At 38.3% G+C, this 17,277-nt stretch overlaps 1 protein-coding gene across 1 annotated transcript; it reads right to left on the bottom strand.

Annotated features, from left to right (window-relative positions):
• Positions 1-10,853: 10,853 nt before the first annotated feature.
• LOC124172343 lies at positions 10,854-17,063 on the bottom strand. The gene is made up of 3 exons (XM_046551790.1): positions 16,725-17,063; positions 14,854-16,001; positions 10,854-10,944 (listed from the first exon to the last, which is right to left on the bottom strand). Exons 1-3 carry the CDS (start codon positions 16,894-16,896, stop codon positions 10,927-10,929), a joined length of 1,338 nt encoding a protein of 445 aa, XP_046407746.1. The 5' UTR covers positions 16,897-17,063; the 3' UTR covers positions 10,854-10,926.
• Positions 17,064-17,277: the final 214 nt, after the last annotated feature.

The raw sequence follows: 17,277 nt of genomic DNA on the forward strand, positions 1-17,277 counted from the left end.
CAATAATCTGCAGTAGAAATTCACACGGAACTTTGTGCTGTGTATGGCCCAAAGATTATGAGTGATGGAGTTTTTCTGGAATGGGTTTATGTATATGAAGAAATGGTTTGGCTACCATCTGGCTCTGGCTGGGTCATCGGATGGTTCAAGGCACAGGCTGGAGATTTTTTTGCAGAAGGAATTTCAAATTTATTTTATTGGTATAATAAGTGCCTAAATGTTCATGGAAATTACAGTAAAACCTCCATGTAGTGAACCCCCACATAGCATGTTAGCTTATGTCAAGCTTGATTTTTCCTTGCCATGTCAAGGTTGAATTTTTCAAGCCTGAGTCCAGCCTATGTCAAGCTGCCAAACTTGATTTTCCCTTGTCGTGTCAAGGTTGAAATATTTTCTGGTCAGAAAGCTCAGTCACTCACAAAACTCACTTACAACTAGAGCTGTGCGAGAGTCTCGTCTCGACGGTCGAGACGAGAATTTCATTTCTCGGCATTGTCGGGACGAGACTCTCGGCGCGGCGAGAGTCTCGCCTGGGTCGAGAGTCTTGACGAGTGTCGAGAAGTCTCGCCCCTTCGAGATTTCTCGACACCCGTCGAGACTCCCGGGCAAGGCGAGAATTTCCGATGAATACCGCAATCAGTCGTTAATAGAGATTACTGGGGTATCCCTTACTTCTTTTATGGATTTATTCACACTATAAAAATATTTTGTTTAATTGACAATTTAAGCATATTTTATTACTTAATCAACCAAAATTGACTCGTAACCATGAACCTTAGTTACCATAAATAAACATTTCAAAAAGATATATTAAATTCTATTGAGTTCTATATAAAAAATATAATATGCTTAAATTGTCAATGTCGGTCTTATGTTACAACTATTTTTAGTTTTGGAAATATTTAATATAAAATTCGAATCTTGGAGTGTAGGTCTTTAAATTGAAATGTAAATTGTGCCGACATTTCCGTTTATTTACAATCCATTATCAGGGCTTATAATGAAATTGAGCAAATAATTTTGATACACAGGCATGTTAAAGGGTTACATCAATGCTATTTATTATAGTAATATAATAGAAAAGAAACATTCACTTGATAATTAGAAAAAAGAATAGATTATAGTTTAATTCTATAGAATTTTTTTTAATGTTTATTTATGGTAACTAAGGTTCATGGTTACCAGTCAATTTTGCTTGATTAAATAATAATATATGCTTAAATTGTCAATGTTGATCTTATATTACGACTATTTTTAGTTTTGGAAATATATATGATGTCTTAAAATAATCTTTTCGTTAAATTATTTCCAATGTCTAAAATAGAAATAGTGTTATTTTTTCGGGGAGCCGGGAGTCTCGACGAGTGTCGAGAAATCTCGAAGGGGCGAGACTTCTCGACTCTCGTCAAGACTCTCGACCCAGGCGAGACTCTCGCCGCGCCGAGAGTCTCGTCCCGACAATGCCGAGAAATGAAATTCTCGTCTCGACCGTCGAGACTCTCGGGAGGTCGAGAGTCTCGCACAGCCCTACTTACAACTCACCACTCATATATAACACTAACTCACTCACCTGTGGCTAGCAATAGCACACAGTGTTATACCACCTTTTATTACCAGCTTGCATTGCTATGTGGGAAGGTGTCATACCCTTGATTCAGGCTTGTTTTTTCAAGCTTGCAACAACCTTGACTGGTGGAGACTAGTTAGCTTGATTCAAGCTAACAGGCTTGTTTTTTCCAGGTTGCTGCAAGCTTGCAGCCTTGATCAGTCAAGCTTGATTCCAGCTTGCATTGCTATCTGGGCCTCTTTATAACACAATCCTGATTACTTCATACCACGCCAACGGTCCTGCTAGATTTACACGTAAATTTATTGGGAAACCTCTTTGTTCTGAACCTCTTTATCTCGTTAAATCTCCACTTATTATACCAAGGAGATACCCCCGAGACAGCCTAACTACCTCTGCAAATCGTGCCAAGACAACTAGAGACCACTAATGCAGCCACGATTATGTACATGAAATAACATTTTCAGCAATAGACGTTTCATGCTTATTTTTTTTCTTATACGCCTTTAAATATGCTGTAATTTTCATCTAACCATCAAGGCCATTATGTTCCATATGAGAGCATACCTAACAGTAAATAAGAATAAGCTCTTATAAAAATTTTTTTTTTTAAACCAGCCTTTATATTTAGATTACAGGGGATGAGCAACGTTTATATATGACACAAAGCAAAAAAACTCAGTGACCCCGAAAAACCAAAAGTGACATATTAAAAAAGTCACTATATTTATTAAATTTTCAGTGAATGGTAAGCCCCCTATGTTTCAAAATGCCACCCCTATGCTTTTAAATGCCTACTATGTGGATATGCCTAAAGTGGATAACTTTAACTGTGGTCGCAAAACACGAAAATCGACCATTTGGAACTTCTTAGATCAAAAACATGTTGTGGGGGGCTATAGGTTGACTGGGGGGTGGTTAAAGGGGGGTTGGAGAGAAAAAGTTATATTTTCATGTATTGTCATCAGAAATGAAGAAGTGTGCAAAATTTCAGCGTTTTTGCTTCACAGGAAGTGAGTCAAATTTGAGTTACAAGATTTGTACCAGACAAACAGACAGGTTGGTGAGTTGATATAAAGGCTGTAAAAAAGGTATCCAACTATCCTAATCATTTTGGGGATTTAAATCCGCAGTTAAAAAATGGCTTATGATGTGTGAGGAAGTAGAGTTTCTACTAAGAAAGGTGGGTTAAAAAGTTTACAATAAAAGGTATATTGTATATTCTATGTATGTAATTATGCGTTTATATAAGAAAAATAGTTATCCTTGTCCAAATATTTTAAATACGTTTTGTAATAATGAATGCAATCGGCAATAGAACAAATAACTGAATACAAAGAAATTTTACTTCTCGTGTGTGCTAGCACCAGACCTATGTAAAAAGTTTAAGATGGTAGCCCCAAAACTACTCAAAGGGGTACCTATATATTCCAAAATATTTAAGTATGTTCTAAAATGTAATATTTGATTGTAAATGGAATAAATTATATATTTTAAGTGACTGTTGAATTGAGAGAGATCACATCGTTTTCTCTGGAATCATGGTAAAAATCATGTGATAGTGCTCACTTTCTGCTACCATTAAATAATAAATATATAAGTAAACTAATGCATGCATGTTGTGTAGTGAACCTCTATACATCATAAACCTCCATACTTCATACCACCCCTACGGTCCCATCAGATTTACATGTAAATTTATAGGCAAACCTCTTTATAGTGAACCTCTTTATATCGTAAAACCTCCACTTATCATACCAAGGAGACACCCCCGAGATGGAAAAACTACCTTCACAAACCGTACCAAGGCAACAAGAGACCATTAATGCAGCTGCAATTACATACATGTTATGACATTTTAAACGATAAATGTTTCACGGTTATTTTTTTTCTTATACACCTTTAATATACTGTAAAAATCACGTTAATCATTAGTTATGGCCATTTTGTTCCATATGATAGCATACCTAACAGTAGATAGAAAAAAGGTATCCAACTATCCCAATCATTTTAAGTGACTGTTGAATAAAGAGAGATCATATCGTTTTCTCTCGAATCATGGTAAAAATCATGTGATAGTGCTCGCTTTCTGCTACCATAAAATAATAAATATATAAGTAAACTAATGCATGCATGTTTATTTAAACGCATCAATATATTGGTTTAAAAGATAGTAGTTCCTTTCATTTCCAAAGGATATGAAAAAGTGGTGCATATGGCTAAAACCTCTCTATAGTGAACCTCCATGCATCAAAACTACTCAAATTTTGGTCCCTTCCATTATGATACAAAGAGGTTTTACTGTATTTTGCATTCGTAAACATATGCACCTAGTTTCTGCTTCAAGTATAATGCAAGGAACAATAACTAGGGGAATTGAGTTGCTTTCAAAACAGTTATACAGAGCAACACATAGGTAATTAAAAACTAGTTGTTTTATGCAGAAGGAATGGAAATTAAAAATACCCTTTCAAATGTGATACAATGGAATATAATGACAAATTAAAAAACAGCAAAACACAGTCATATATAAAGTGAAAGGATCACAAAAAATAGTTGGGAATAAAAAACAGAAGCATGCTCTACTATCAGAAATACAAGTCCTATGGTGGGCGTTTAACTACTGGGTACATCAGTATATCAGGCATTACTTACCTATAGAGCACATACAAAAGATTTTTAATGACTGAAACTATTAGAAGAGCTTACACAATCAAAAAGAAGAATTGATGAAATTACTATGCTAAGGACTATCACAGGGTCTGATGGAATCAACAGAAATAATATCTGTAAGCTTAGTGTTCAAAACCATAACAAATCCCTACAGGACACCAATAAACATCACTTGGAGAAGCTAGATAAGATCATAGTAGACAGCTGACTGTTGTAATTAAGAGTAAATCATTAAGAGTACAGCACCAGAGGAGAGGGTTTGACAACACTAATGGCTTTTATAAAAGCACCATTGAATTGGACCATAAGACAAGGTATGCACTTGAACCGCCAAATAAAATATAATAACAATCACGTATCTTGTTCCTGCCCATAGTAGAAAACATAACCTATTAAAACATTACATTACGAACTGAACTAAACTATTGCAGCATGGGCACTAGGCCGGCCCTTATTTTTCAGAATTGAGAAAAGTTATGTTTTCCTAGTCTCAAAATGATCCAAATGACGTTAGTATTCACGTGTTAAAATTTGGTAACTTAAAAATAACGGGAACCCGTGCCCCAAGGGCCCTTAGTACTTAGGACCCCTAATTCAGTTTTTTGGGACAATAATATATGTACGTATATGTAAAACGAGAAAGTAAAGCCCTTTAGGGTCGAATTTCTGTCTGTTTTGATCTATCTTTAAGCGTTTACGAGATATCGCCCGTCGTAATGCGATCCACCCCCCAGGGCGCTACCCCGCGCCGCGGCGCCGCTGATGTAAGGCCCGCACCACTTGCCATGCACTTCCCCTCCAACCCTTCCCCTCCCTCGGCAAAGACTTTGCTCCTGATGGCAAGATTTAGCCTCTGAAGAAATGTGCTTACATTAGAAAAATTTTAATTGACATGAAAAATTTCAAATCAAATGTGTTCAATTTCTTTTCACTCACTCCATGAATTTCAGTGCATATTTACCATAAAACGTACATTTACAGTGTGTTTCTAATCTTCCACTGGCACACCGTATTTGCCATTTAAAGTATCTTTGCGCACGTTAGGGGTTGTGCTGCGGTGAAAATTTACACTCAGTAATAAATTTTGGAAGCTCTCTTCCTTCTTTGTAACTGACATAAAATCCTGCAATAGTTTCACCCCTCTCTCTGCACAATCATTCACCACTCGCAGACCCCGAATAATTTTCAAACCGTTCTCGAAGTCAGGATGTTCATCCCATTCTCTCGTGGGAACATCAAAGAATCCAGTGCTTATTTCCAATATATCAAATAGCTTTCTTGAATTAGTTGTGGCAAAATTTGAAAGAGATAGCTTAGTCAGGTATTCATGCTTATAGGATGCCTTCTTTGGTGGATCACATTTTCCCTCACATGTCCTCATACGGCGAATCACTTTTTCCTTTTCACCCCTACAAAGGGATTCGTCAAACAATGACAGCCCTACCAACTCCTCGCTCAGGTACCACAAGTGGTATGAAAACCTCTTTTGTGCTGCTTTAGCTATATCTAGGTTAACACTTTCGTATTTCACTAGTCTTTTTAGAAACTGTAGATCATTGTTTGGAGCAGATGCAGCACAAGGAGCGGAGAACCACATCTGAATATATAAATTCACGACAAATAGGGAGACGTGCATGAGACCAACTTCTTGGGCCCGTGTCAAGTGGAACTGCGAGCGAAAAAGCCACACTTTAATAGAATAAATGGCTTTGGACATCCATCGGGCGTTATGCATCGGACCCGGTTGCTTGAAGCGAACGCCTCCTGGAGGGACTCCTCCAAGAAATATTATCGTCAGCTCCAGTAATTCTCGATAGTCGGCTCGTGGATGTTCCATCTAAAGAAAACTGTAATTAGAACCTATTTTTTAAATAAAAAGTACCAAAATAGACAAAAAGATTATAAAGAGACATAGGTTACCTCGAGCTGATATCTTGCATAATCAATTATGGAAGCATCGTCATTAATCAAGAGTTTAGCTCTATGCCTGCATCTCTTTAGTGTAGAAAATTTATCTTGGGCAATCTTCGGCCATTTACTTTGAAATTGTTTAAAAATTTCTATTTCCGGCCCTGTACTCATTCCCATAGCTGATTTATAAACATCCTCCAGCACTCTTTCAAATAAATGATGGCGGCATGGGAGCCACAATAATTCTTTTCCCAGAAGCCTTTCGATTGTTAATGCCGCACCATTTTTGCGACCTAAAGAGTAAAAATGGCAAATTACATATCTGGAAAAGTAAACCATGATTTTGAAATAGATTATGAATAATTTAAATTAGAATAATTATGCCTACCTGTGTTAACATTAGTTGTATCAAATGACATGGCTCTAACATTTTCTTCGATTCCCCATTGCTTTAAAGCATCCACAACAGCATTAGCAATCAGTGTCGCTCTGCCGTTAGGAAGAGTTGGGGCCCCCAGTAATTGATTAGTAGTTATCCCAGTAACTACGATAGCCTGACGTTCTTCAAACGACTGCCCAGAGAGAGATTTAACAGTCTTTCCATCCCAGTGTACGGTTAGTATATGATCTGGTGAAAAGTTATGCTTAATTTTTTTAGCAGAGACCTCTCGAAATTTTTCCCTTTTTCTTTGCAGTGAACTCCGGTTGATGTTGGTTTTCTTTAAATCCGATTCGAAGGCGTGGGATGTGGCCGCTAAAATCTGCACTGCTGCGGTGCTGCTAACCTTAAAGGCATCAATCGCCTCGATAACTTTTGGACTAATTATGTCAAGCCTTCCTCTCTTTTTGGTGATAGGGGATCCAGATGTTGAATGCTCCATATCTTCCTCCTCAGATAATTCACTGTCTACCAAGTTGGAGTCTATTATGGCACCTGCAAATATAAGAAAATTTACCGATACATCGATTTTCACCCAAAGCGGGCTGCTTGACTCTCCTTTCCATATTCAATCATCCACACTAACTCTCACTCTGAAGGAGATGCATTTAGAAGTGTATAAAAATTGCCTAATTACCTGAGACTTGACGCGATTCCAAATCCTTCACTCTCCTTTCATGCAACTTTTCTTCCCGCTGCAGCTTCTTCAATAATTTCTGAGCAACCTTTTCTTCCTTCTTGACCATATTGAAGTCAATTCCACCAATTACAGCAGTTCGTGCACCTCTTTGATCGCGTAAGAACTTGACTTCTTCAGCCCAAGCACGTTTATCAGTAAGATTAACAGCACTTTCCTCCTCATGCGTCAAAAACTTAATGGCACCATTCCTTGCAACGTCGAACAAATAATCAAGTTTGGTTTCAAAAGATTTTCTTCTCTTCATATCCACGGCAGTTCCCGCTCTCTCTTTGTGTCGTCGCACGTTTCTCCATTCTTTGTGCAATTTTTCTATTTTTTCAATAGACTTCATTTCCGTAATAATAGGAATTCTCGTTTTGTTCCATAATTGAAACACATTTCTGACAGTTTTTCTCGCGCTAAGTCTAATACATTTCGAACCCCTTAGGTGAAAGAAAAAAACGCACAGTACTTCTCTCACTGTAGGTAATTTTGATCCAAGTATTTTTTCACTTTCATTTCCAACTAGTTCAATTTCTGAATTTAGTCTTAATCTCATACCTTTCCCTGTTGACCTTTTCTTAAACTGTACGTCACGAGTATCCATGATGAACTATTGATTTCACAAATTTTCTACTGCAAACCTAAAGAACTTCCTCGCCTTTGCGCACTATGAAATAGAACTTACTCTGTCCACATCGATCTACGCCCGTGAACAGACTGCCTCGTTCTTATTTCTTGAACACTTTTATTTACTGGTGGAGGCCGGGCCCCGTTTATTTCCTTCATTCCTCCGTAATACACGAACACAATTGTATCACATGCATGTAATATTTTGCACATTTAGAGCACTTTGAAACAAAACGTGCTGGTACGGTGCGCGGCCGTATGGAAACAACAAAGTAAGGATAAAGGGGTCAGTACCCAGCATATCGGATGGTATTTTAGTTTAAAAGTGACATAGTAGGCTTTAACAATACTAATCATGACTTAAGAGGAACAACCTGTTCAATTCTGTACCACTAGCATGTAAATATTGCCATCACGAGCAAAGTCTTTGCCGAGGGAGGGGAAGGGTTGGAGGGGAAGTGCATGGCAAGTGGTGCGGGCCTTACATCAGCGGCGCCGCGGCGCGGGGTAGCGCCCTGGGGGGTGGATCGCATTACGACGGGCGATATCTCGTAAACGCTTAAAGATAGATCAAAACAGACAGAAATTCGACCCTAAAGGGCTTTACTTTCTCGTTTTACATATACGTACATATATTATTGTCCCAAAAAACTGAATTAGGGGTCCTAAGTACTAAGGGCCCTTGGGGCACGGGTTCCCGTTATTTTTAAGTTACCAAATTTTAACACGTGAATACTAACGTCATTTGGATCATTTTGAGACTAGGAAAACATAACTTTTCTCAATTCTGAAAAATAAGGGCCGGCCTAATGGGCACAGTTAAGAATCTGAGGTACAAATATGCAAAATACGAGACAGTACAAAAAACCAAATTGATTCATAATTCTCTGGAAGTTAACACGACCAGTATGAACTACAGGCATGCAGTAACTCCAAGAGGAAGATGATTGTATAAAAACCAAATAAAGAAATAGCTTTAAATAATATAATACACAGCATAAAAATGCAAAATGATAAGATTCATAAAACTTCTGGAAAACAACATTGGTGCAAGAGAGGCATTCATTGACATTTACTGTTGATTTTAAATTGAAGCACACTTGTAGTCTTTCTACTTTCAACTGAAAAAAAGATAAAAATAACAATATCGAAACTATGCACTTCTGAAAGAATGCATTCCTCCACTCAAACACTACCCAAATTAAAAACAAACACTAAAGAAAAAACAAACAGCAAAACGGTCGAAAATGAATCATTATTACATGCATATAAGATAAAAATACAAAGATGGGAATTGCCTTAAAAGATTGAACAGAGTCTTCTTAACAAATGAATAAAAAATGTGAAATTAAATATAAAGTCAAAAAATTATAAAATAGATGACTTCTTTGGTTAATATTACTTTTCACAAATAAATTTAACGGCAAAACTTGGTGTTAACATTACAAAAATTAACTGAGGTAACCCACTTTTATTTCTTTTCTGGGAAGACTTGCAGAGGGGATTAATCAATATAAACACTATGCAAACAGCAAAACCCAGCACGATGCAACAACAGAGAATGTTGCAAATGGATTTAAAAATAAAATGCCTCATTGTGATTTGATGCGTAAAATTAAATTGCAGAGAGAAAATATGCACAATTTTTCCAGTGAATTTAACTTTATGCATCAAACACTTAAAGTAAAAATGGAAACTGTTATCAAAATTACAAATATTGTAGCCACTAAGCAAAAAAAACGATGTAAAAAGGATCTCTAACCTTCAGTATGCACCAGATAATGCATAACAGTCAGGAGCACTACCATAGAGTACAAAACACAGCAGAACAGTGATCACACGAATTATCCAAACATTACACTAAATACAATAATAAACAATCAATATTAAAAATACAAGGACATGTGCGATTTAACAGTTTGATATGGCCGCTGTGGAAAAGTAGAAAATGGACACTGACAAAATGCAAATAAGAGCGGAGAAGATCATGAGAATCTCTGAGTAATAAACAGTGCATTCTAGAAGAGAGAGAGCATTAATAAAATGTGTATGGATGTAATATAATGAATCAGGGTGGCATAGGCAAGTGCAAAATACGTGCTCGTATATAACATGCACTTAAAGGACTGATCAATTAAAAAATAAAGCTAAACAGTCACTCCCACTGCTCAACTAGACAACAGAATACATATTGGAAATTATTTTGAATAATAATGCCCACAAATAAAATTTGGCACACAAAATACAGTGGCATAGCCAGGGAGGGAGTCTGGGGGGTCCAGATGCCCCCTAAATATAAAATATAAAAAAAAACAATAATTTTCCTTTTCTTTCCCTGGTTTTGGACCCTCCCACCCCAAACTAAATTTCTGGCTGCGCCACTGACAAAACATGAATGAGAAGAGAACGTCATTTCAAACAGAAAGAAGATGAAATGCCCACATAGCAACGAACCTCTCAGAGACGTCTCACTATGGTCTCGAATGACTCGAATATCACGTGTCTCACAGATGTCTCGGAGATGTAATCGTGAGACGTTCAGGAATTAAAAAAAAAAAACGTATTTAAACGCCATCAATGCCTTCCATACATATTTTTCGGTGCAAATCTGCAGTTTTCATTATTAAAATCACGACTCTTAATATGGGTTTCTTATTTTCAAAAGGTGATCCATCACAACATTTGTCGCTAAAAATGATCGAGAAAAGTAGGCCACCACTGTATAATTTAAATTTAATTATTTTTTGCCTAAATTTAAAGCATACCACATTACAAGGTCTAATGAGACATCTCAGAGACTTATGTGAGACGTCTCAAGAGATGTCACATAGACCATTTTTTTGGACATAGTGACATCTCAGAGAAGTCTCAGAGATGCCTCTGAAGCTCTCAGAATGTCTCTGAGACGTAACGTGTGATATTCGAGACGTATCTGAGACGTATTTCTGCTATGTGGGTGCTAAAGTGATGGAGATGATCCTAGTCTTTGGTTCTGGAACTCCCTCCTTATCTCTTCTGCAATGTCCATCAGGCCACATCATTGCTCTGAAAGAAGAAAATAGAGATTAAATACAGCATTCTCCCGATTATCCGGGCTAGTGATTGGGGAGAGAACGAATAATTGGAAAGTACGGATAACCCAAAATTTCACTTTAATGTCTTGTAATGTTCATTACAGTGAAACCTCGATATAACGACACCCCACGGTGCACTAATAAACACTCGCTATAGCGAATTGTCGCTTTACCGGAGGTGGAGCAAATAATAGCCAATATACCTGTTGCAAACAGATATACAGGAACAGGAGTGGTGCGGCGACAGATAAACATCTATCCGATAAACGTAAGCATAAATCCAGACAAAAGGCGATGTTTCTTTGCATCACTAAATTTCCTTACTCAAATAACGACTAACTATTCAAACAATTTATAAGCGCCGCACCGAATAAAAATCATGCAAAGCATTGTTTCGTCAATCATTATTATTATCGAACTACAGTTTACCACATAAATTTGAGACTGAGCACTCCACTAACTTCATTTCTAACAGATCGCTAGCAATGACAGAGGTTAAGGAGTCTTGATGAAAGTCTTCCGGCGGTGAAACCCTCGCTATGGCGAGAGCCAACACCGAAAGGGTCTCGTAAAAACGAATTTTTTAACATGGTTATTATAGGGTCAATTGACGGTGCATCGGCTATCTCTCGTAATAGCGGGGGTGTCGCTATAGCCCGTACTCGCTTTAACGAGGTTCCACTGTATTTAAGTTAAACAAAGAATATATTGAGTGAAGTCCTCTCGGGATTTCCACCGGTTGATTTGATTTATAGGCATCAACGTTTCAATGAACGCCTCGTTCATCGTCCTCAGGATGAATAATAAATTTTTACTGATTAAAGAATGTTTATAAGTAACTATAAACAAATTGCAACAATTAAGTTACCCCTGATCGGCCGGAAAAATCTGAATTTTTATGAAACGGTGGGGTTCTATGATTTTTAATTTTCTTTAAAATGGGATTCCACGCATTGCTAATTTTGTATCCAGTGTCCCTATTGAAATTATTTTTATTAAGCCTAATTTCAATGGCCTCCTTAGCGAGCCTGTCCCAGAAGTTGTTGGAACGGCAGATTAATTTGGCGCTATCCCATTTAATTTGGTGACCCCTATTAATGCTATGTTCAGCCACAGCAGACTTATCAGGCTGTCCAAGTCTGAAATGCCTCCGATGCTCCTTAATCCTGGTGGCTATCGTTCTACCAGTCTCCCCCACGTAGATTTGAAACTGCCATGGAAATATATTATTTTAGAATATATTATTATTTCTGCAGTTATTCTGTTATTTAAAAGAACTTCCTGGACTCATTGAGAGCTTTCTTTGCCAGTTTGCAATTTTTTTAGTGGCGATAACACGGTTGTACTCGTGTTATTCATGCTCCGTGTAAAGCCTGGTTTCTAAAACCAAAGTTGCCAGGGTTGTAACTGCTGTGGGACATGTATCTGTCATCACGGAGTGCAGTCGCATGCTGAGAAGCTTGGAAAAAAACAGGAATACGGTGCTCCTGGGAATGTAGCCAGCGAGTGATCGCTTCTGTTTTATGAAGGGGATCCTAACGAAAATAAAAAGCCCGGTATATCCTAGCATTAATGCAGCAATTCCGGTGATTTTATGTCCAGTTCTTTTGTTCATAAAGACCACTGAAAATATTAAGCAAGAGCAGTGGCGCCGACTCCATGGGGCCTGAGGGGGCCCAAGCCCCCCCAAAAATTCATTACAGATGTGAGGGAAAAATGTGTCAGGCTTGTCGATTCTCCCCGCAGTGTCCAGATATCGAGATTCGAGTGATCAGAGTTCTAATTTTGATCATATGACGCTTCTAAAATGCCTAAAAAAACTTACAATTCACTACTTATAAAATTTACCGGGGCAAGGTCCCCGGTTTGGCCCCCCCCCAATATTTTTTGTAAGTCGTCACCCCTGAGCAAGAGTGAAAATTATGCGTGGAAAATCCGCAACAAGGATCAACCGCAGACAATAATCAGGATTTTACTGTATTTTCAGGCGAAAAGAGCAGAGGGCCTATATATCAGCTCTAACGCAGTACTTTATTTAATTTGCTTTAACTTATTACATTGATATATTTTATTCCAGTGCACATAGAAATATTTTCTCAATATTAACCAGTTTTACCTCAACATTAAAACAAAACTCAAATGGATATGTAACTTGCCCAGCAAATAACACTTCTAAACTAGTCTGAGAGTTGCAGAGGTAACTGTACATCAAATTTACAAGCTGTAATGAGTCTGTCACCATGATTCCCCAAGAATGGAGCTTATTATATGACGTTGCGCGAATGTTGAAGAAATAACCATAAATGATGCTCTAGGTCACAGTACACGAGGACAACTTAAACGTGGCGTGATTACTAAATCTTAGCGTAGTGAATATCCATCTAAATGCCATAGCTTATGCGTGGAACTTCATAATAAAGTTCACTTTGTAACCACCAGGACCGGGACTGAGGTTCGTAATTTCGTATAAAGGAAAATTTCGTAACAACGTTTCTTTTCCTATAGCTTGGATAGGCCTTTTCGTCGGGACCAACGATTTGCTTCGTAAAAACGAGAACTTCGTAATAACGTTGTTCGTATTTACGAGAGTCTTCTGTAATTATAATCTCTTGTGTTGTTTGGTACTCATTCAGAGATTGGTGGTTAAATGATTACTGCATATTCAAAACAGGTATTGTCGGAGGGGGAGTGTTAATATTTCTATGAAATGTGTAATTTCGCATATTCACAGACAATGCCGTTTTTTTTATCAACATAAAAAGTATCTATGTACTTTTCTGTTGTCAAGGGTTTGTTGTCTTACTTTGTTGGTGGCTCTTTAAAAATGGTTGAGATTAAAAACTCGATGTAGATATTGGATCCTGATTTTTCCGGACCAACTACCGAAGCTTGCACGAAGACTTCGTCCACGGATCACCACAGAAACAATACTTTTTATCAATTTTTTGTGGGTAGCCTCCGCTCAACATAAATGGCATTAACGAAGGATGTCAACCTAAAGGAACAAATTTGTTTCTCTCATCATTTGGTACTTCGAGCTAAATTTTGACATATGTCAAACTTTGAATTTAAAAAAAGTTGTTTGATGACCAGCAAATTCAGCAATAAATAAGTAAAACAAGTTAAGTTGATTATGTTTTGTTTTTTACATTAACCACCTCTAGTAAACTATATGCCCTATGTTCCCAGACGCTGTCAATATTTGAAAAATTTAAATGTGGTGAGGCAGATTGTTGTATTTCCTTAATTAAAACATTTTAGGAGTTGCAAACGTTTGTTACTAATTGCTCGCATGTAGGCGCTTGTAACATAATAAATCTGTATCAATCACACATTTACCTTAACGTTATTTTCTTTGCGATTTATTTCTACATTGTAAAAGTTTTTGCTTCTACTCCAACATTGAGGTTTATTTCTGCATTTCGAATACAAATGTGTATAACACTGACGTCGCTAGTTATGTTTTTCCATACTAATCACGCATACACTAATGAAAACAAATATCGGAAGTGCGAAAAATATGCAATGTATACATATAATCAATGAATACACCGCCATTTTTACAAGAATAACTGCATCTCAAGCATACAAATGCTTTGGTATTACTCATAAATCTATCCTTTCCCAATGATATAGCATCATTTTTGTGTACAGTAATCAAAAAATATGTCTGCGATGTGATCACATTGAATTATTATTATAATTATTATTTATTTTTTCGCTATTTATATATTGCATATCACTTGATAGCAGTCTATGCTATCTTCACCGAATCCAGTGATACCATCACAGTGATTTTGAATATTAAATCTCCGACATTGACTGCTACTTTTCATAGTATTAATTCATATATCGCTCATCACTAATCCATGCTACTCACCCTAGTCTTGACTAGCATCTTTGGCACCACGTGGTTTGAGTAGAACGCAAAGAGGAGAGGCACATTGTCCAACAGCTGATATCTTCCCACTGAGGATCCGCTCCGAGCAATGATCCCAGGAACCGTAGCTGCCATGTAACAGTCCTTTGCCAAACTAGATATCTTTCTGTACGCATAATGGATCCATCTGTCCAACAGAAATCCTCTACACCTCTTCTCCTCCTCCACCTGATCCATCACCCTCTTCCACTCATGCTCACTCCCTGAATCTTCTCGTTCATAGGGCCTACCCCCGTTGCAGAACAAAAGCTTCAGAGACAGCTGAGAGAGGGCCCTGGCGAACCAACCAGCGACCAAGTCGTCGCTAAACCCCTCCCCCACACCCAGATAAACAGTTTCGGATTCCAGGTCGGCGAACACGGTCCAACGATTTCCTTTCCCCGTGAGCCCATTCAAATCGGTAAACCTCTGCTTCATCTTCTGGATGTTTGTGGACTCGCTGTCCACCAAAACCTTCACCTCACTCTCCACGCTCAGGTGCTTCAGCATCAAGGCGGTGAAGTCGTCCCGATCGTAAATCCTCTCGTAAAACCAGCGCACTCTATCGAATCGGTCTCCGTGAACCACGCGAGTCTTTCCCAACATGGCCTCGATGCACTTGCGCCTCTCTTCGGATGAATTTGCGCTGGTCCCATCTCCGAGACCCGCCACTCCGCCAGTCGCGCACTCCCCAGCCCACGGTTGCACTGCCTCGTGGGATGGCAGAAGCGGATAACGTCCACGCGTTTGGTCCTTTGCTTCCGTCACGGAGGAGCTCATCTGAGCAAAGAGAGACTTCATCTCCTGCCTCAACGTGTCCACACAAGTCTTCAGGGATGCAATTTCAGAGTCTGACCTGGACACCTCGGACGACGCTGCGTGGAGAAGGCAGGCACTTGGGGCGCTTGGAGATACCCTCAGGCGTTGCACCATCGCCTCGTCCCTTCTGTGCACCAACGTGACCAACTTGAGCACTTGGGAGCGGTGGGGGTCGTTAGGGAAGAGGCGAACCATCTCCTGAGCCGCAGAGAGAGGACTCTCCCGACTGTCATCCATCAGATGTGGGTCAGCTCCTCTCGAAAGAAGCTCCTCAACCCAATCAGCCTTACCTGTTGAAGTTTATGAATTAATCGATTGCTAATTGAAATTTAAAAAAAATGAGCAAAGGGTTGTCAAGGGCTGATAATTGTTGACTAGTTACCGGATTAGATCAATAAGTCAAAGAGACAACAATGACTTGTATAATTGAAGAGAATAATTAAATCCAATGGGTTCTGATTGGCTTGTAGGCACTTTGTGAAAAGTGAAAAAAGTAAAAAGTGAAAAAGAGTCAAGTTGTGGACTGTAAAACAAAGAAGTTAAAAAGTGAATTCAAGATGGTTTAAGCAAAACGAGATTGAGTAATTGTTTTAACGAAATGCTAATTTAAATCAACAAGGGAAAGATTAGATCAATAAGTCAAAGAGACAACAATGACTTGTATAATTGAAGAGAATAATTAAATCCAATGGGTTCTGATTGGCTTGTAGGCACTTTGTGAAAAGTGAAAAAAGTAAAAAGTGAAAAAGAGTCAAGTTGTGGACTGTAAAACAAAGAAGTTAAAAAGTGAATTCAAGATGGTTTAAGCAAAACGACATTGAGTAATTGTTTTAACGAAATGCTAATTTAAATCAACAAGGGAAACGGTTGAAGTTAATTAATTAGTCGATTTAAATTAAAATAAACGATCAAAGGGCTGTCAAAGGCTGATAGTTGTTGACTAGTTACTGGATTAGATCAATAAGTCAAAGTGACAACAACGACTTAAAGAGAATAGTTAAATCCAACATTACCGAGTCTCACTCCCTCGTGCAAAGGCGTTCTTTGCCACATGCCACGCATGTCCACGTCCTCCAGCATGTCCACCATGTCTTTGTGCTGCAGCAGTGAGCCTGTTGACAGCCCTGCAAAGAGCCTCTCCTTGGCAAATGCCTCGGAATTTATGGCAGAAATGTTGCTCGTCATCCTTGCGAGATAATGAAACAATTGTTGCAAGCGCTTGCTAGATTCAGCAGACAGGAAGTTAAAACAATCGTTGCAAGCGTCAGTTGGACTTAAAAGACAGGAAGTTGCCAATTGTAACAATGCGTGGTGGCGACAGTCGGCGGGGAGTAACACACAATCTCAGCATTGGCATGAAAGGATGAAATATTGACTGCAAAGAAACAGAATGAATATCAAATCATTACCTTGAAAGTTGACAACGGCAGTGTTGGATTATAGGTAACAACTAACACAAGAGAGAGATGAAATGAAAAGGGAAAAGTTTCGAGCGTATGAAAATGCGAGAAAAAATACTGATTACGATTGACAGTGAGGATTATTAATGCCCCATCAAATGAAAGA

This window comes from Ischnura elegans (genome assembly GCF_921293095.1).
Source record: "Ischnura elegans chromosome 13 unlocalized genomic scaffold, ioIscEleg1.1 SUPER_13_unloc_1, whole genome shotgun sequence".
Lineage (NCBI taxonomy): Eukaryota > Metazoa > Arthropoda > Insecta > Odonata > Coenagrionidae > Ischnura > Ischnura elegans.